This window comes from Polypterus senegalus, chromosome 1 (genome assembly GCF_016835505.1).
Source record: "Polypterus senegalus isolate Bchr_013 chromosome 1, ASM1683550v1, whole genome shotgun sequence".
Classification (NCBI taxonomy): domain Eukaryota; kingdom Metazoa; phylum Chordata; class Cladistia; order Polypteriformes; family Polypteridae; genus Polypterus; species Polypterus senegalus.
In genome coordinates this window covers 65,199,041-65,220,600 of record NC_053154.1, presented here as the reverse complement: position 1 = coordinate 65,220,600, position 21,560 = coordinate 65,199,041, and the positions used below count along the sequence as shown (strand labels likewise).

General features: G+C 36.5%; 1 protein-coding gene across 10 annotated transcripts in view; it reads right to left on the bottom strand.

The window, feature by feature from the left end:
• Positions 1-21,560, bottom strand: part of ppfibp2b (PPFIA binding protein 2b) — a 291,180-nt gene that overhangs the window by 117,133 nt on the left and 152,487 nt on the right. For all 10 annotated transcript variants that reach the window (XM_039749799.1, XM_039749816.1, XM_039749800.1 and 7 more), the window contains 2 exons: positions 3,190-3,276; positions 2,071-2,184 (listed from right to left, as the gene is read on the bottom strand). In XM_039749799.1, the coding sequence (XP_039605733.1) occupies positions 2,071-2,184; positions 3,190-3,276 (201 nt within the window). The remainder of the gene's footprint in view (positions 1-2,070; positions 2,185-3,189; positions 3,277-21,560) is intronic.

The following is a 21,560-nucleotide window of genomic DNA, read 5'->3' as shown; positions in this document are numbered from 1 at the left end:
TTATAAAAAATGTAATCTCAATTTGCATTTTAATATACATTTTAGTAGACAATATAATGTAAATTGCTGCTCACACATTGTACAATGCATACATTTGTGCTTCATCAATTTAACGCTCTCAACCAATTTAACAACATGTTCTTGAGGTGGGGTGAGGCCATCAAGGGGTTCTTGCACTGTGGTGTATGCGTGGATCCCAATGACCCAGTGCAGTGATAGGGATACCACGCTGTAAAAACTGGTGCTGTCCTTCGAATGAGACATAAAACCAAGGTCCTGACTCTCGGTGGTCAAAAATGATCCCTGGGTCATCTGTAGAAAAGAGTAGGGTGTTTCCAGATGACCCGGCTAAATTGACCACCATGACCTGATCTTTCTGGCCCCCTAAATATCCCTGTTCCTTATTAGCTAAAAATGTATTTCATCCCTTTACCACCTAATAGCTAATGTGAGGTGAGCATACTAGTGCAAGACTGGCTGCAATTACAAGATCCAGGTAGATGCAGCACATTGGTAGTGGCTGAGTTAGCTCTGCACTGTCTCTCTAAAGTACTTTCAGTAGTTAGAAAATGATTTATGAAATGTAATTAATTGTTATTGGAGAAAAACCCTATATAAACATAGGGAGAATATGTAAACTTCCAAAAGAAGCCAACAAACAGTGCTTTACCATACTTCTTTGCAATTAACTTAACATAAAATGATACTGTTCTCAACTTTTTTCAACTGATGATTAATTTAAAGCATCTTGCTCAATAACTGTAATTATAATTGTTCCCAGTTTAATATATAAAGGCCATTTTTTTTTAAACTTCTTTGTTTATCTTTTAAAGCAAATAAAATAAATTTAGCACTGCTGCTTAACAGCTCATGCAGGCTGAGTTTAAAATTGTAATTTGCATGTTCCCCTTGCATCTGTGTGGTTAGTGATCCTTCAAATGCATGTTGGGTTAATCAGTAACTCCAAACTGACCTATATGTGTGTGATGTTCTTGTGTGTGCCATGAGATAAACTAGTGACCTATGCAGAGAGGGTTCCTGCTTTGTGCCAGTGCTGCTGGACTATGCTCCTTTCACTCTCACCTTGCACCAGAAATGGATTAGGAAGGTTTTTATTAATGGAAATAAAATGTACTAAAAGTAAAATATTAGAGGACATAGAACATTTTTTGTTCATCTACAGCAATAGGTGAAATAACAGCCATTTAAAAAATGTATAACACTGACAAAAACATAAAACATATAGAAAACAAAACCAGCAATCACTTCCCCTTATTCAGAAAGCATTGCAAATGCAAAAGCAAATTCTTCCTAGAAATTAAATTCAGAACAAGATTCTACTAATTCCAAAAACTTCACTTCTTTGTACACTAAAAAAGTAAATGACATGCACAGTCTGTAGCAGTGGAGAAATCTGAACTGGGAATGTTTAAATACAAATCTCATATAAACTGCAAAAAATGTACTGCATAATCAATAAAATCTTAAGCCTTTTAATACAACACTGTATGAATGACTCACTTGATTTATTCATGCCATATCTAGTTTAATTCTATCAAAAATTCTTTGCAGGCATACAGTCTATAATCAGGCTCCACATTTTAGAAATAAGTTAAAACCACATCTCAACAATAACCCACCCACTTTAATTACTGAGTGCACTAACGTTTTGATATGAAGGAAAACCTAAAAGGTCATATTAACTGTTATCCCCTTGTTTGAGGCGGTCATCAAAAATTGCAGACTTTGATTACTAAATTTAGCCTTTTAGCATTTGCTAACATGTACCCAGAAAAAAAAAACATTTTTGAAATGCTTGAACTTGCTTTACATACAGACAAGAATTCTATAAAATTGTATAATACTGTGCTTTTTTAACTTAAAGACATTTAGTAAAAAATAAAAAAACTAGGACTTAAACTTTCAATCAAGATATGACAGGTTACAGCTGCCAAAATGGTAATTCCTTGCACAAAAAAACAGACTAAACATTACACATTATTAAAAAACTTGCATATCTTAAGCATAATATAAATGTAGCTATAAACTTCAAAAAGAGGAATTTTTTACCTGTTGGAGCATTTCTTCTGTTGAGTTAAGCTTGTGGTGGTGTTCCTCCAGAGAGCTCTCCAAGTCTCTTATCTTCTCTCCTTGAGCCTCTACCTGGTCGGTTAATACACTAACCTGCCAGACAAACAAAGTCCTTAAGAAACGTTGTGACACGTCTGAAGAACTCCGCCCGTCAGCACTGCTATCCTCAAATATTTAAAATGTGTAATCTGGCAAAACCCTGCTGTGGTAATTCCAGAAACATCATAATCTTTGAAAGTAATGACTACTAAAATGTGGGACAACCATGTTAAACTCTGCTCTACAAGTATGCATACAAAGTTTTCCTTTCTTTCTTTAAAGTAACAATTCACTCTTTCCTGACTGTCATATAAATATGCAAACAGAACAGCCACAAACAACACTGCCTGTGGTTATACTGAGCCTGCATTTTTCAGGTGCTTTCAATTCATCAATGTTCCTTTTAATAGTAATGAGCAGATCTAAGGTTTTTACACATCATCGCTCTTTTATGCATGCACAGCTATTCCTGAGAAGAGTCAAAACAAGGAAGTCAGCCTTCTCTCCAGAAGCTGCAACCAATCACCTCACCTGTAACTAAGGCACAGAAACTTTCACCTATCGCCTGTGGCTTTCCAAGTGGTGAAAGAATGTGCTTTTGTGTATAAAAGGCATGTACTGGCACCTGACTGAACTGCTAGTGCTTTTGTTGCTGGAGGCTTTCCAGACTCAGCAAGCTGAAACGTGAATGAGTGAAGCGCAAGACTCGGTTTCTTCGAGGCTGAGGCCTTTTGTTTTCTGTAAAGGTATTTTAATTAAACAAGTTCACAGAATATTAGGATAAAAATATAATTCTGCAGTATTTTGAAGTTGTAATGAGATTGTTCAATGACTTAAAAATGCAGTACCATGATTACAAGCTTAAAAACACAAAAATCTGAAAAACACATTTTACTTAGTTATTTGTTAAAAAGTTAAAAATCAAAAATTATAAATAACTGTTAAACACAATTTAGTATAATATTGTAAAACAGGTATAATACTAGTTCTGGTTAACAAAAAAAGAATAGTTATTTAGTAACTGTAAAAATAACAGAGATTAAATAAATAAATATGTACCTGCAGTACCAGTGACTCCTTATCCCCTTCTAAACGTGACAGTCGCTCTTGGTAGGTTTCATTGTTTACAGGTGAGCGAAGATGTACCTGGGAAGGAAAACAAAACAGGAATTTCTAAATGGTTACAGCCAAGACAAATCAGAAAGACTGCAAGAAAGAATAATTTTAAATAATTTCCTCAAGATATGTAAAGATGAAAATTGCATGAAAAAGAAACATATCAGCAAAAAGAATAGTACACACTGTAATGAAAATAATGATAGCAGGAATTAAAATGTAACAGAATTCTGTCATTCAGTGAATCTTTTGTGGCAGGCAGGCAGTTTCTCAAATCCCTTTAACAATGCTGTATGTCCTAATCCTGTGAAGTATTTGCACAGCTATGATAAGGGGAGGTGGGGAGGGTGGTGCTTATATTGCTTTGGCTGCTGTAAATAACATAATCTAACAATTGCCAAAATATTATCAGATTCCAATAAAGGAGCAATAACTGACACATCTTAATATAATGTTTATGTGAAGAAGATAGGAGAAGAAAATATTAGTAATAGAACTGATTATTATAGCCTGTGAAAATCTTTCAGATATAGAAAAAAAACTTGTTAAAGTTCACAATAGAACATTAGATTTAGAAATAAAAGATGAAAATGTGACTCAAGGAAGATCCCGCTCCAAAGCTTTTCTAGGGAACAAAAGAGGGCCTGTCATTTAAGTGGGTCAAACATCAATTAATTACCCAGAGGTATAATGAACATTGAACTACTAACCTAATTCAACTACATTAATTTAGGGTTTTCCAAAGAAACATTTAAAAATACAGTGATTCATAAATAGTGTTGTGCTGTGTTCAGAATAGAAAGCAAAATGCTGACATCCGGTGTCTGAGTTGAAAAAAATGTAAATAGTAATGTTTTAAAAATAATACTATATATATATACACACACTGCATACAGTATATACACACACACAGTATATACATATACAGTATATATCACACATATATTTACTGTATATAGACAGTATACTATTTTTATCAAAATCTGTCATTGGTACTTACACGAAAGCCACAGTGGCACATCAGGGTATGACTACCAAGGGGACATCCCAGTTCTCCACAATACTGCATGTACTGCAACACCAAGGGCCTGTCATCTCCCACTCAGTATAAGTATATATATATATATATACAGTATATATATAGTATATATATATGTGTGTATATATATATATATGTGTGTATATATATATATGTGTGTATATATATATATATATATATATGTGTGTATATATATATATATATATGTGTATATATATATATATATATACATATATATATATATACACATACACACTATGTGTATATACACATACACACACACTGTCCCCTGCTCACTTCGCTCGCCCATGCCCAGGTTTGGTTTACCTGATATACAATTTAAAGACATTGTTATTTTAATGGTAATTGTTACATATGCATTATTTTCACTTTTACTTTTAAACTTTTGTAAAAACAATACTTGTCCTTTAATTCCGTCCCCGGGCATGGTTACATCTCTTTCTCGCAGGATGTATAACGCTGCTCGTGTTGTGAAGGGGGTGCAGCTAAACGCACACTACGGAGATGCCGTCAGATCATCTGCTGTCTGTCTGGTGCTGGCGAGCTGCCTGTTCTGCTTGTCTCACTGCCCAATCTTTTCAAAGCCTGTACAGCAGCTGTCCTTTTGCCACTTCGTGTCTCTGCCGCTCGTGTTGTAAATTTAGGATGGCTGAATGCGTGCTAAGGAGAAGCGGTCGGATCATCTGCTGACTTTCTGCTGCTGGCGATCTGCGTGTTTTGCTTGTTGCATAATGAAGTACACTTTTAATGGCTCAAATCTTAATTCACTTTGCCACTATCAAATTGAACAATGATATTGGTATTTGCTATCTAAATGCTGACAATCATGATGATAATTTATAAAAAATGCAAATTTTTGTGATTAGGTGCTTGTATTTTGACAGTAGAGGCAGTATGTATGGAAATAAAGTAACTGGAGGGGACATGCTTGTGAATTTTCTCTATCCTGGGAAAATGTCAAGTGTTCCATAATTAAAAAAACAAAAAGCACACACACACACACACACACACACACAAACACACAAGAAAAACAAACTGTGCCTTTATTTTTGTGCATAAAGACAGAAAAGCATTACTTGCTCACAGCACCAATAAGCAAATAAGCCAATGATAAACAAATGCTACTCCACCAGGGCTCATATAACTTCTACAAGTGAGCTGTCCCCTAGGCTATAGACTCAAGTCTTCTTGCTTCAGACTGCTGTAAATTTACAGTAAATTACACTTTGCAGACATGTCCCTGAACAACAACAACATTTATTTATATAGCACATTTTCATGCAAACAATGTAGCTCAAAGTGCTTTACATGATGAAGAAAGAAAAAAAAGACAAAATAAATAAAAATTAAAATTGGGGAACACTAATTAACATTGAATAAAAGTAAGGTCCGATGGCCAGGAAGGACAGAAAAAACAAAACAACAAAAAAAACTCCAGACGGCTGGAGAAAAAAATAAAATCTGCAGGGGTTCCAAGGCCGTAAGACCACCCACCCCCTCTAGGCATTCTACCTAACATAAATGACCTTAATGAGTCCTCAATGTATTCAGGGTTCTCATGGAAGAATGTGATGGTGACGGTCATGCGGACTTCTGGCCTTTAATTCATCAATGTAGGGACATGAATAACTTCTAGGATCAGGGGTTTGACCTTCTTTTATCTACTGGGCCCTGAAATGCCATGTGTGGCAACATGCACTCAGACTCCGGGCATCTGTAGATGTACTGTATATAAACAGATCAGTGGTAGAGCAAATTGAGACACAGATCCAAAAAAAATGTAAAATGGCAGTTTCCTTTCAATTTCATCAAGTACCTAAAAATGACTTCAGTGCCACACGATCATTAAAAAACAGAGTCTATTGCAATGACATGTAAAAATCAAAAACAGACAATACAGTATATTATTTACAGTGACTCAAAAAAAGGTATAGAAAAACAAGCAAACAAAACCAAAAACTTCTTCCTCCTTCAAACAACCCAGTTCAGGACGACAAAAAAACAGTCATAAAAATCAAAAATTGAAAAATAAGCACAAAAACAATACAAGACCCAAAATGCAGAAAAAGATCCAAAGAACCAAATAATCAGTGATTCTGCTCGATATACTAGGAATTCTCACAAAATTACTAAACCACACTCACTCTGCAGCTCCACTCCTATTATCACCAGACGACATTTATTAACTGGTCATCTGTTTGAAATTAAGGACACAGTCTAACTGGCCAATCCCAGCTTTTGTCTGTCCATCATAGCCAATCTTTAAAGAGGTCTTTGTAAAAGCGCATTTTCATTTGCATGCACTTTTTTTACCAGCAGGAGTATGTGCATTCTATCCCTCACATAACTTTCCTGAAACCCCCCCGGGTTCTTCAGTGACTTATGGCTTATTTATTATAAATCTTGAAACTTTCCACCAGTCTTCCTTAGTTTACCTCTCACTCTAAGGATAGGGACAATCATTCTGCATGTTTATCTATCCACTGCTCTGCTGGTTGAACATTACAAGTTTCCTCCCAGGCTATACCTCTATCTTTCTTGAACTAGTGCCCCTACCTGATGAACTTCTGAAGAAGAACAGATGAAAGGGTCTTCTGTAGGACCTACCCACCTACATTGACATACATAGTTTCTATTTTCTTGTCACGAAGGGGGTTTTCTGCCCTGTGCCATGATGCTTGTATACTTGCCCCTAAAACCTATTGCTAGCTGGCACACCTTTGCATTATGTAATAAAAAATAACCTAAGTAATACAGTATTTTGATCAAAAATGCTTTACAAAATGTGCATTTGAAAACATTTAACATCACTGCAGAATTTCTCAGTAATTACTCTTAAATAACCTGCACAATGAAGTTCTCCTGTATTTACTGCAAATTAATTTTATCACTTAATGCACACTCAATTTATCAAAATGTGTCATTCAAAACTGAAAAATGTTAATAGCCTATGGACAGATCACTTTGCAGTTAAAAAAAAAACAAACATTTGTTCTCTCCATTTCATTTTTGACAGAAATACTACATATGAAGATGTTACCTACTATACATAAAAACTGTAAATTTGGAGGATTTTGCTTATACATAGAATTTAATAAGCTTTAGTTGTTAAGGATCACTGATCCAAAAATGTCATATTACTCTATGTTTTGGAAGAAACTGAACTGACAACTCATTATCATTAGAAATTAGTTAAGCTTGTCAGCAGTTTTTATTTGAGGCAAAGGGGAATTGCTGCTGTCAGTTAAGATCATACATTATTAGGCACAAATGATGGAATGTACCACAGGCAGAGGCAGATTAGAAATGACACTTGTCACTGCAAGGTCAATATAGGCTTGGTAAAATTATGAAACCTAAGATAAACCACATTTTATCACACTTCAAAAAGATTATTGCTACTCCTTTACCATGACAGCTATCACAAAAGAATTATACACATTCATAATAAATGCAAGGCTCTTTCATCTTACAAGCAAATGGTCAGCCCATTTGTAGAATGTAGATGTTTTCTCTGTTTATTTCTCATATTGGTACAGTTACAGCATAAGAACAATACAGAAAATAGAGTGTCATTTACATGTACTAAACATTACAGAAGCTAGACATACACCGGTGTCAGAAGGGCAGATATTAATTAGAAATTTTTACATTGAAACAACATTTTTCTTAATCATTTTCAGAATCACGTTACTACAGTATTTTGGACTACTTGTGTTCTAAGCCTTGGTTCTGTAAACTTCTATGTCTATTTCTTTTGTACAAGGTAAGTTGATAATAAGAAGTTATTCTCATTTTTTTATTTACAATCAGCATTTATTTGTAGGAAAATTCCATCCATCCATTTATTTTCTAAACCTATTTATCCAGTGCAGGCACCAGCCCATCTCAAGGTGAACATACATACATACACACACACACACACACACACACACACACACACACCCACACACACATGTGTACTCAGGCTAAAGTTAGCTTTACTTTGGTAGTGACACTTTCTGTATTGTAACCGGTTACAGGAAGAAGCGGAAAGAAAGTGTGGAGAGAGTGAAGAGATCTTACAATTATTCATAGTTCTATAAATGCAATATATATACTGTTTACAAACTGCCACAAAGTTGTTCAGGTAGTGTTTGTACTTAAAAAAATTAGGTTGTGATGTGTAAGCACTTATTCTCTTCTCTATTTCACCTCATTTTGGTTTATTGTTGCAGTTATAATGGACAGAAGAACAAGTTGTTCTTTAGAAAAGTAAGGTTTTCTTTTACAGGCTATCTTTGTTTCTGTCATTTCTTTTGCATTTGTATTCAAACCACAGATGTCCAATTTGTGTTTTATCTTAATTGGTAATTAAATTATGATGGCATATTTACTTTGTTACTTTTACAAATTTATTCCACTGAAGGACTAAAAATGTCATCACACAATGAAAGAACATTAGAAATATTTAGGCAAGAATAGGCCATTCTTCCCAACAATATTTATTTAACTGCCGCCCAAACACAAGTAATATCACAGTCTAGTTTTTCAAGGTCCCTGCCTATTGTCTACCACACTACATGGTAATGTATTCTATGCGTTTATGGTTCCCTGTATGAAGATCAACATCCTACTCTTGTTACTCTTAACAAGTTACAGACGGGGTAGCACGGTTAACAAAGCAGTACTTTATCATCAGTCACCAATACGGTGAAGGGACATCATAATTAAATTAATTAATTAAAATTAAATTCATGCAAATTGAGTGTTTAGAGATCAAGAAGGCTAATGTTTGTTTCCAAATTCCAAAGATGTGCATACTAGTTTAACTAATGACATTAAGGAAGCTTGATGTATGTGTGTTTATCTGAGCATGAGACATTATAGCCATTAACTAGCAGTTTAGGTTCAATCTTCCACATTCTAAATTGGATTATGTTGGTTCAATGAATTGATGATTTACATAGAAAAAGATTAACTAGAACAGCAACTAACTACATGACTGCTACAAAAATTGCATACTACAGGGGGTCCTCGAGTTACGACACAGTTCCGTTCCTACAACAGTGATGTAACCCGAATTTTGGTGTAAGTTGAAACACACTCTAGCCTAAGTCACTTACCTATCTTAACACATTTGCAAAATCATAATCTAGAACATAAAAACATAAAATCTAAGCCTGAGAAAAAAAGAAAAGGACATAAATATACTGTACTGTACACTGTACTGTAGTAACAGAAAAAATGAGTGTAAAAAAATCCTTACCTTTATTCCTTCTCATGTCTCAATTTTTTTAAGTTTTTATGGGAGTGAGCATTATAAACTTGAAACGTTGTATGTCGAAACGTTGTAACCCAAGGACCCCCTGTATATGAAATTTAGAGTTGTACAGTTTCATTTTGCTTTAATTATAAAGGAATTCATTGGAAAACTAAATTCTACATTCAAAAAATGGGAAAAAGATATCTGTAAAAGGGCAAGCGTTTTCTAATTAAATATGATATTTTCAGTACCATTTTGACACTTGTTGCATTTGAATAGAAAGCAGATGTCCTTCATTCTGTCAGCATGTCCATCAATCCATCCATTTTCTAACCCGCTGAATCCGAATACAGGGTCACGGGGGTCTGCTGGAGCCAATCCCAGCCAACACAGGGCACAAGGCAGGAACCAATCCTGGGCAGGGTGCCAACCCACCGCAGGACACACACAAACACACCCACACACCAAGCACACACTAGGGCCAATTTAGAATCGCCAATCCACCTAACCTGCATGTCGTTGGATTGTGGGAGGAAACCGGGAGAACATGCAAACTCCACGCAGGGAGGACCCTGTCAGCATGTAAATAATGTTATTGAACTGTATTGACAAGTAAAATTATTTCTGTAGAAAGTAATTTTAAAAAATAAAAAATAAGTTGTGGGTTGAATGACAAATTGTTTCATTTGTTATTAGGTAATGTATATTTTACTTTGTTTATAAACTTGCACTATTTCTATAACAGTTGGTAAAACCTGTATCCTTACACATCCACTACTGCATCTATTTTCTGTATTGTCTAGTTCAGGTTACCCAACACATGTCATTTTTAATTTACAGCACACCACTCCCAGAGATACAATGTTTATCTTATATTCATGAAGAATGGATCTCTTGAAAGTTTCTTGCGGCACTTCTTTTAAAGTATGTTTTTAAAGACTCTAATGCTAATTAAGCACTTGAGACTGCTTGTTATACACTATGCAACACTGTTTGTACACTGATAACTTGCAAAATTAAGAAACAAGCTCTTGCCCAGGAGATGATGAAACTGAAATACAACATACTTTATATATTCATATGTACAAAATGTTATGACAGAAATGCATCACATTTTATCTATGCTACAAAAGTAGTTCTTACATCAAAAATTTGAAATTAGCAAACTAATTAAACAAGAAGTTCTATTTAACACAGAAACTAGTTTCTGACCTGGAAACTGGTTTGACTGACAGCTTGTAGTTTACTGTTAATGTTTGTTGCAGGTTGGTGTTTTTAGAACAATCAGGTAGAATAAACTTTTAGTTTATGGGAATTGTCTAGATACCAAAAATTTAGCAGTGGGAGGGAACACAGCATAAATATCTACAAATTCCCAATAGACAAGCACATAATGAAAGATGACAATGCACATCTTAGTCTGTGTGCCATGAATCCCTCTATGGTCATAAATGAAAAAAACATGAAGCACCAGAGGCCTCTTTCTCCTATCAGGCAAGCTGTAGAATTGGAATTTCCCTTAACCCTTTAAGGTCTCTACACTTTGTAGAGAATATCTTTAATGCAGGAAACCTCTGCTTTAATGTGATGTTCTTTTTGCTTATAGAGCTCAATGTCTCTATTCCAGAACAACTTCAGAAAACCACACTATCTTTCCATGTAGACAGTAACAAAAAAAAAAAACAAAAAAAAACAAAACCTCTGCTTTTTTCGTCTGGCTGGATGAACAAAAGTGTGAATGAATAATTTTCAAACTGTTTTAGCATTGCAGAATATACATAAAATACAATTCAGTTTACTGTGAAGCCCTTAAAATTAAGTCACTGTTGTAATGACTTCAGCCAGGAAGTTCAAGGCTTATGGATTATAACAGACAATGGAGAGAAAATTATAAGTGAACAAAATCATTAAATATGATCCTTTTTAGTGTTTTCCCATTTAGAGCTACACAGTACATTTTTTACCCCAGTAGTACACCTAAATATCTATCCATCCATCTTCAAACTAATTATTTGGGCAACATTTGGCACAAGGCTGGAAACCAATCCTGGATGAGTTGCTAGGGCACAACCATTCTTTTACTCACAATAGCCAATTTACATTAACCACACAATTAATCTGCCACACAAACCACAAGCAGGATATATACATGAATGTATTTGAAGGAAGTCCACACAGACACAGGGGGAACATTCACATTTCACACATACAGTGAACAGTTCATTAGTCCAATATAACACATACTGTACTTAGAACTAAATAATACCTGCAAATTCTGAGATTTATAAGCACTTAGCATCGCCTTTCTTAAGTTTAATAACTAATTTTAATGGTAATACAATTCTTACATTGTTACACTGAGAAATGAACACTTCTGCAATCGTAACAAAGGCTGTTAAATAAAAAATTTTCAGAATATTTTTTCTTGTTATACAATATAGGTCTGAATGCTAGTTTTCAGTAAATGGTTCATTACTTTTTGATTAGTTAATTTACAACTTCATATACTTAAATATAAGTAAAAAGTATCTGTAGGGTGAAATGCATTAAATTACTAAGGTATACATTACAAAAATGAAATTAAAATCATTAATATGTAAAAGATTAATAACATAGAACTATGTGCTGATCTTGATCAATCTGTAATCAATTAAGTGTAATTACATGTAATTATTGCTAAAAAATATTTTATTAAATGGTACTATGAAAATACCACAATTAATAAATCAAAATCTGACAATGGATAACAATAACAAAAGATGTGAGCTCTAAAACAGTACACTACAGTTATATAAAATAAGTGCTTCATCTGCAAACTGGTCAAAGCTCATAAGCTTCAGAAAAGCGGGACATGCAGAATTAGAAACATAATTAACTGGATGATCAAGTATTTTGATAGCAGCCCACTTTACCTGTAATATCGCAGCATTTATTCCTTGAACATGACATTTCTCAACATACTTAGTATTACAAATGAGAAAATTAACAAACTGACTAAAAATGAAACTACAACAGACAACATATCAAAGTTTTCAGTCAATCTTTTTACATTTTTTCTGGAGAAAAAAATACTTATCAACTCCAAGGGGTGTGGGGGAAGGGAGTAGCAGGGTGAAAGGATGCAATGAAATAAATTATCAAAAAAATCAGTCTTCTTGTATAATATTTAAAGATTTACAAACATAACCTTACTTTTAGAGGAGATAATGAGGAAACTACAAAACAGCAACAGTAGGGGAAAGAAAAGCACAATTTACACATATGCATAATTTCACAACTGAGTAACCCTAAATTTTTAAACTAATAACCATATCAATACTACTAAGCTTTTATTATTGTGCCATTGCCATAATTATTTCAAACTATGCCATACTGTTAAACAATTCCTGTATTTTACGGACTTATTTTTCACATGAAATGGGGGCAATTTCTATTACAATCAGAAAGTTAAAGACTGATTATTACTCCTTAAACACCTAATCACTCCTAACCAGAACGAGCCTGGATGGCTGATGTGCATACATTTATTACTATTTTACGGTGGCACTTAGGATCACAATAATCAGCAAAAAATTCTGTACTTTTAAGGGCATTTGAGTTTTTCAAGCAATACAAAGAAATACACACCATGAGGAAGAAACTACATTAAATGAAACCGTCATTATAGACTTTTCATTTATATAGCATTTGGATAAATGGAAAAACAACAAGAACAAAAATCTACAACAATCTATTTTTTGTTAATCATTACTGGATTTACTTCAAAATATAATAATAAGAACAATTCAGCATATATCCTTACACTTACCCTTTTCAGCCAAGTAAAGTGCTTGTAAAAATCAATACTATTCTCCATTCTTTAGGCCCATAGCTGCCTTGACTTTCATCAAAGTTTTAGGGGAAGACTTTTTGGAAGAAGATACAATGCAAGTCCACAGCTTTCATGATTGCAGCAGCACAGATGCAGGATCCAGTTTACTCTGTGGATTTTTTAAATTTACTTTTTACTTTAAGCTTGCTCCAGACGACCTCCTGACGAAAAAAACCAACTGTATAAACGAGCAGCTCAAAGTGCTGTCTGATCCGTGCCACTGAGCATCTGTTTTTTAGTGCAGAACACAACGTTAAGTGACAAGCTCTAATATCATACTGCCGTCTTTGAAAATAAATCATGCCAGCTGGATTTTTTCAAAAAGCTGTTCACAATAAAACTGAAGTCTTTAAATAAGTTTAAACTTAGCTTTGCTTAGGTGACTTTTCTCCTTCTAAAAAGTAAGTAAATCTAAACTACTGCTTTCGTGCTCCTCACAAAAGGATCCATTAATCAGAGGGACTGCTTCTGCATTCTGTTTAAAGACTGGCTGGAACTCATTAGCAAAAGACCCTACTTCCTGTCTAACTTCAGTAACAGTTTTTAAACTATGCACACAACTCCCTGAAATGTGTTCAAAAAGTAAGGATTTCTGATAAATTTCCAATCATTTTACAAAACTAATAGAACCAAGAACCTTAAACTATCATGAATGTACATCTTTAGAATCCAGAGAGTTTCTTTATACTGCATTTACAAGTTTTTGTTTACTATTAAGCAGGAGTGAAGAAATGTGAATCACTTCAATTGGTGTGGCCCTTATATAAGTTAAAACAACTCAAGCAAGAACACTATAGCATACGCTGTCTTTATCAACAGATATGCTTAATGCATGATTTTAAATTTAAGTAAGAAACTAAATGCCCTGCAGCCCTTCAATCTGAGTGACTCGGTGATTGAACAGATAGTATTGCTGCCAGAAACTCGGACTCGAATCCTGATCTGGCCACTGCCTGGGTGGCTCTTGCCCATTCTTCCTGTACCTGGATCCATTATTCTGGGTTTCCTCCCATATCCTGAAGACATTCATGCTGGGTTGGTTAGGTTGACTGGAAACTTTAAAATGGTTCTGCATCCTATTATGAGCTGTACAGAGGCTCTGCTGGACATTTTTTAAAAAGCATGTTTCATAAGATACAAAATGTACACACTTAGATCAAAGACGGAGGTAAGATTTCTGAAAGTGGATGTGGTTAATGTCCAGCTAGGTAATCTGTTGGACAGTGACTCCCAGTGGTTTATCGAGTAAGTACTACATAAGCATGGAGGGTAGTCCTGCAAATAAAAGAAATCAATACAACTAAAACTGGCAAGGAAGACTATATGAGGTAAATGCATGGGTTATGAACAGTAATATTTGGGTTATGAACAGTAATATTTTTACACACCTGGTTATGTATACATATCAGACTCCATTCTTTTAAAGGAAGTGGGGTTGGCAAACTCCATCCATCTATCAATACACTCATTACCAAACCAAATTAACCCAGCTCAGAGCTATAGGACCTGTGCCTATTCCAACATCTCAAATGGCCAAGACATTAGTCTATCACAGGGCACATTCATACAGTATACATACCTACATCTGTGCACTCATATGTACAAGCATGAAGACTGCAGTTCTTACAAAGTACTTGATGAACTTTAACGGCTGAAGCCATGGAAATAAAGAATCCCCCAACTCACTCAGTAAAGCTAAAACTGTGTTCAACGAAGAAATACTACTGACATTTGAAATGATATATATTAATGTATGGTTAAAAAATTGTTCAGCACAATTCCAGATATTTTCTTTATGGCATTTACCTATACTTTGTCTTCAGATACTCCATGTTTTCTGCCACATACCAAAGATGTGAATGTTGGTAATTATAAATTGACCCTGTGTGAGTGTGTGCTAAGGTGGGTCTGCAATGGATACCCTGTCTACTTTTGGTTCCTGCCTTGCACTCACTACTGCTGGGAAAGGCTCTGGCATCCCAGTTCTGAATAGGTTTATGGGACTGTCAGAACATTATTTTCTGAAAGTTCATTTGGATTTATTTTGCAAACAGCTTGGCTTTGAAGGTAACATGTGAAACATATGACATTTAATTCACAGTGTACCAGTGTTCAGTCAAAGGATGGCTCCTTCCTTGCACTCAAAGATGCTACAATAGGCTACTGTGATCATGAAATGGATTACAGTTATATAGGATAGATGGCCATTCACACCATCATTATATGGCCAAATGACCTGAATAATGTAAAGCTTGCAGTTAAGAGTCAAATTGCATGGAAGCAAGGCCTAAGGAAGGGAACAAGATGATACCCTGTAACGCCTGGCCTGCTGCACAACACATACTGGTAGTGAAAACTGGGTTGAGAACACACAGAAAGAGAACCTATGACATAGCCAGTAAATTACATATTTCAATATATCAATGAGGGGTAGCACAGTAGTAGTAGCACTGCTGTCTCTGCACGGAGCTTGCCTGTTCTCTCTGTGTCCACATGGGTTTCCTTCATTTGATCCAGATTCCTCCTATAGCCCAAAGAAATTCAGCTTAGGTGGACAAGAGAGGCTAATTTGGTGCTAGTGTGATAAACTAGTACCCTGTCCAGAGTTTGTTCCTGCTTTGCGGCTGATGCTTGCTGGGCTAGGCTCTGCAACACTTCTCTGGATAAGCGGGTTTAGAAAATGAATGGATAGATGGATGAATATATCAATGATGTGAATGCAAAACAGGTACCAATTCTAAACAAAGACCAGAGGGCTTTCAAAATGTGTTTTTTGGCACAATGCTATAACATACTATTTGCATCAAACTCAAAAATTGGACTGTTGTTTAATCAATGTTACATGGAACTGAACAATACATACTCAGGTGCTATATGAATTCTTGGAGAAGGAGGTTTGAATTACCATATAGCGAATGTGATGTTCTTTAAGAATGTAAAACCCAAATCAGATACCCTAGAAAAAGATTAGCTCCAAACTTTAAAACGCTTTGCAGATCATCCAATACTTCTGTTTGTATTTTCATTCTTTCACAGTCTGTTGCACCTATGTGCAAAAATAAAATTAAGCTGCCAAGTAATTCAAGACAACATGCCCGAATGACTACTATTACACTGATGTGAAGTGATATGAAAGGTTTCTATTGATTCATACTGACTATTTTCTCTTGCGTACATAGACCCATTCCAGTTTACTCATCAAATTTACAGATCATAGGTTGACACTCTCCCTCAAGGCCCTTCACAATATCTTTAAATAATATTATTGGAGGAGTATTTATACTGGTATGTTATTTACTAACAAGAAGACTAACTTTTAATTAATGACTTTTGCGATATGGGGGTATGTAAGTTCATAACAGGCAAATCACAAGAGATAAAGTCAAGCAATAAAAGATGGACCACACAGATTTCAAATAAATAAACCACAGGAAAGCTTCTTCAGCCTTTGACTGAACTTAGTTTTCACCAGTGACTGTACAGCTAAATATAGTAACAAACCACACAATTGAAGACAAAGGTGACTCCCCCATAATTCCGCTGATGATCAGCAATAACAAAAAAGTTGCATAAAGAAATGAGCTGGCACATCTAAACTAAGAAAAGTCACGAAAACCTCAGCATTAGTGGAGCAGGCAGTTGAATGTGATATATGAGAATGTCTTTACATTAACAGAAGTAACAAAATAAATAAAAAATAAAAATATATAGCAATGTAAACTCTAACCCAACATTTAAATATAAAAGTAAAAGGAGTAACACATTAGCTTGCCTTAATGCTTCAAAAATAAAACAAGTGGGTTAAAGTTGTATGTAACAGAAAATAGTTATGATATTATAGCAATAACAGAAACCTGGCTAAAAACAATGATGGGGATGAGTATAACATAGAGGGATACACATTTTTATGAAGGACAGGTAGAACAGAGAAGGAGGTTGGATTGCTGTTTATGCAAACAGAATTTAAACGAAAGTCCTACTCGGTTCGATGATGAACCCCATCAGAAAATAGTTATGATATTATAGCAATAACAGAAACCTGGCTAAAAACAATGATGGGGATGAGTATAACATAGAGGGATACACATTTTTATGAAGGACAGGTAGAACAGAGAAGGAGGTTGGATTGCTGTTTATGCAAACAGAATTTAAACGAAAGTCCTACTCGGTTCGATGATGAACCCCATCTTAATGAGGACAAGTGGCTTCGCCTGGAAAGCATTAGGTATAAGAGGCCTTATTTTAGAAATGTGTTATATACCACCCAAAGCAGTCAGTAATTTTAACACACATCGTTTTAGTAATATTAAAAAGGCAAATTTACACTGGGCTATTACAGAGATGGTGGGCTTTAGCAACTAAAATATTAACTGGTCTAAACTTTCAAATAGCAGAGCACAAGGGCAGAAGGTTTTAGAAGTAATCAGTGACTGTTTTTTTAACTCAGTATGTTAAAGCAACAATGTGGGGTGAAGCCTGTCTAGATGTAGTTTACTTTGTAATAATCAGGATAGAATTGAGGATGTAGATGTGATTGAACCACTAGTGTCAAGTGATAGTAACATTAATTCTCAGTGTTTTGTAAGAATGTGGATGCAAATACTAAAAACTAATAAGTTTAACGTTGGTAGGGCAAATCCTGTGCAAATGTGGCAATGTCTAAGGAGGATGGACTGGGATAAGCTTTTAAGTGTGCGGAAAGCCAAGGAGCAGTGGTTTAAAAATGTTTTACATTTAAATTTGGAATGAATAGGAAATAAAAAAAACACAAAACTCTGCAGTGGTTTAATAAAGAGTTAAAAAAGAAGCTGCAAAGGAAAAAACAGCTGTATAAGCCATATAAAACTTAACAATTCCAATGTGATTTGTATGGCATATGAGAACATATAAGGGCAACAAATAAGGATATTAGGGAGGCTAAAAGAAATTTAGAGAGGAATATATCAGATAAGATGAAAGACGACTCAAAAAGATTCTTTCAATATATTTTAGAAGTAACAAAAAGGAGGTCAAGGAGGAGGTAAAGTGCATCAGGAAAAGTAAAGGGAAATTAAAAAATGCATACAGTGAAATAGAGGATGCTCTAAATAATAATTTTTCTGAGGTTTTCACAAGTAAGGAAGTGGCTAACCTCCCACCAGTAAATGGGACTAATAAGGTGGTACTGATTGATTTGCAAATTGTAGAGGGAGAAGTGCTGCTCAGATTAAATAGGCTGAAATCAAACAAATCTCCAGGACCAGATAATATTTACCCTCAGGTTCTTAAGGAGAACCTAGGTGCCGCCGTGAGCGGCAGCCTTTCCAGCAGCTCTGTGTACGACGTTATCTTCTTTATCTTTCTATCTTTTTCTCTATCGCTCTGATCACTTCTACCACTTTCTTTTATGCGTACTCGTTTCCTGGACACTTTTTACTACTTGGACATGAATTTTTACACGAAGAAACTCGGCTATTCAGGTAGTCAACTTCTAGCACTGAGAACAAACGCCTGTGCCGGTGTGGTTCCCTATTTACCTGACGAGGTAAGAAGGCGGTATTGTGGCAGCAGAGCCGGCACTAAGCTAAAGGCTAAGCGGCTAACGAGGAAGTGGCGATACAAGCCTTTGGTGCCTTCTATGATCCTGGGAAATGTGAACTCACTACCAAATAAGATCGACGAACTGGCTGCGCTGGTGAAAAATGTCAGGACCTACAGAGAATACAGTTTGTTGTGTTTTTGTGAAACGTGGCTAATAACTACTATCCCAGATGCTAACGTGGAGCTACCCGGTTTTAGCACAGTTAGAGCGGACAGAGACAGAAATACAGTGATATCTTGGTATACGTCCACTTTGGAATAAGTCCAACTTGGTATACGTCCTGTTTGGACACGAAACATTTTGCTTGGTATACGACCTTTGTTTGGAATAGGACTCACATGCTACCCTTGTTTACCTCTCTCTCGAGACAAAGCCATGACTGCCCACGAGCATCAGTACGGCAGTTGCTAGCATTCAGTGAACAACCCGCGTGCTACCTGTTGTATATTATTGTTCAATGATGCTTTTGTCCATTGCTTTATGTTCGGGTGTTGATTGCTATCGTCTGCGTCTTTTGAGATGTATGACTGCTGGGGGGTGGGGTGTGGTTTAGAAGGCACACTGTGTGAAGAGTTGGTTAAACATGGTTCAAAATAAACAGCTTTGAAACGTTATTCTAAGTGTGTCGCTACTTCGATCTAGAGAACACTACACTACCCTTGTTTACCTCTCTCGACACAAAGCCACGACTGCCCAGAAGCGTCTGTATGGCAGTTGCTAGCATTCAGTGAACAACCCGCTGGAAATTTGAACTATGTGACACTGGACAAAACATTACCTGCCTTCTCCCAGTATGTGGATTGTAACACCCGGGGAAATAGGACTATTGACCTACTGTATACAAACGTTAAAGACGCATACAGCGCCACCCCACTGCCTGCACTTGGGAAAGCAGATGATAACCTGGTTCTGCTTCAGCCTCACTACAAACCAAGAGTGAGGGAGCAACCCACAATCACACACTCATTCAGGAAGTGGTCCCCTGAGGCAGAGCAGGCTCTGAGAGACTGCTTTGGAACTACAGACTGGGATTTTCTGCAAGGGTCACATAGTGAGAACATTGAGGAGGTTGTTGACTGCACTAGGTTGTTGACTGCACTACTGACTAAATCAACTTCTGTATGGACATTGTAGTTCCAGTAAGAACAGTACGCTGCTATGCTAACAACAAGCCATGGATTACAAGTGACATCAAGGGCCTTTTGATCCAGAAGAAGGCTTTTAAATGCGTTGATCAGCATGAGCTCAAGCACGTGCAGAAGGAACTCTGAGTCCAGCTCAGGGCAGCGAAGGAGCATTACAGGAGAAAGCTGGAGCAAAAGCTGCGGAATAACAGCATGAAAGAAGGATGCCATCATCTACAGCATATGCTACACTGATCCCTCTCCCAATTGGAAAGAGGCACTGGTGCAGTAAGAATTATTTTTCTGGACTTCTTTAGCGTCTTCAACACCATCCAACCTCTGCTCCTTAGGGACAAGCTGACAGAGATGGGAGTAGATTCATACCTGTCTTGCAAACAGACCTCAGTATGTGTGCCTTGGGAATTGCAGATCTGACATTGTGGTCAGCAGCACAGGAGCACCGCACGGGACTGTGCTTTCTCCAGTCCTGTTCAGCCTATATACATCGGACTTCCAATACAACTCAGAGTTCTGCCATGTGCAAAAGTTTGCAGAAGACACTGCTATCGTGGGCTGCATCAGGAGTGGGCAGGAAGAGGAGTATTGGAAACTAATCAAAGCATAAAGAAGAGGGATGCCTCACGCCTAGACAAACTGGTGAGAAAGGCAGACAGTTGACATCTCTGGCAGAGCGACGGGCACTCAGCAGGCTCCTGTCAATCATGGAGAATCCACTGCATCCACTGAACAGTATCATCTCCAGACAGAGGAGCAGCTTCAGCGACAGGCTGCTGTCACTGTTCTGCTCCACTGACAGACTGAGGAGATCGTTCCTCCCCCACACTATGCAACTCTTCAATTCCACCCGGGTAGGTAAACGTTAACATTATACAATGTTATTGTCTGTTATACCTGCCTTGCACTCTTCACCCTGCATTTTTTAACTTGCACTGAATTTTTATCAGTATTTCATTAATATTGTTTTTATCAGTATACTGCTGCTGGAGTATGTGAATTTCCCCTTTGGAATTAATAAAGTATCTATCTATCTATCTATTGTGATATATGGCTGGCCATTCATCCTGGCCAATACCCCCACGCCGCCAGGTGCAGCCCTCCCTGCAGCATGGAGGTGCCCTGAATGCCAGCAGGGAATTATGGACATCGGAGTTTCCTCTACAGCCCTGCTGGATACCATGGGGGCCGCTAGAGGACACTGCAGGGAGGAACAAAGAGTATCTGCCTCTTTACTTGGCTACACGAGTCGGGAAAGGCCTCCGGAGAAGGATGACTACCACGAGGTATGTGCCGGGGATTCAGTTAACAACATTTTTAAAATAACCCATTTTGTTCCATGCACATACCTCAAGGAAGATCATCCGGAGGTCCTGCGGGATGCAGACAAAAAACCCAACAAGGGAGCTATGTTCTCG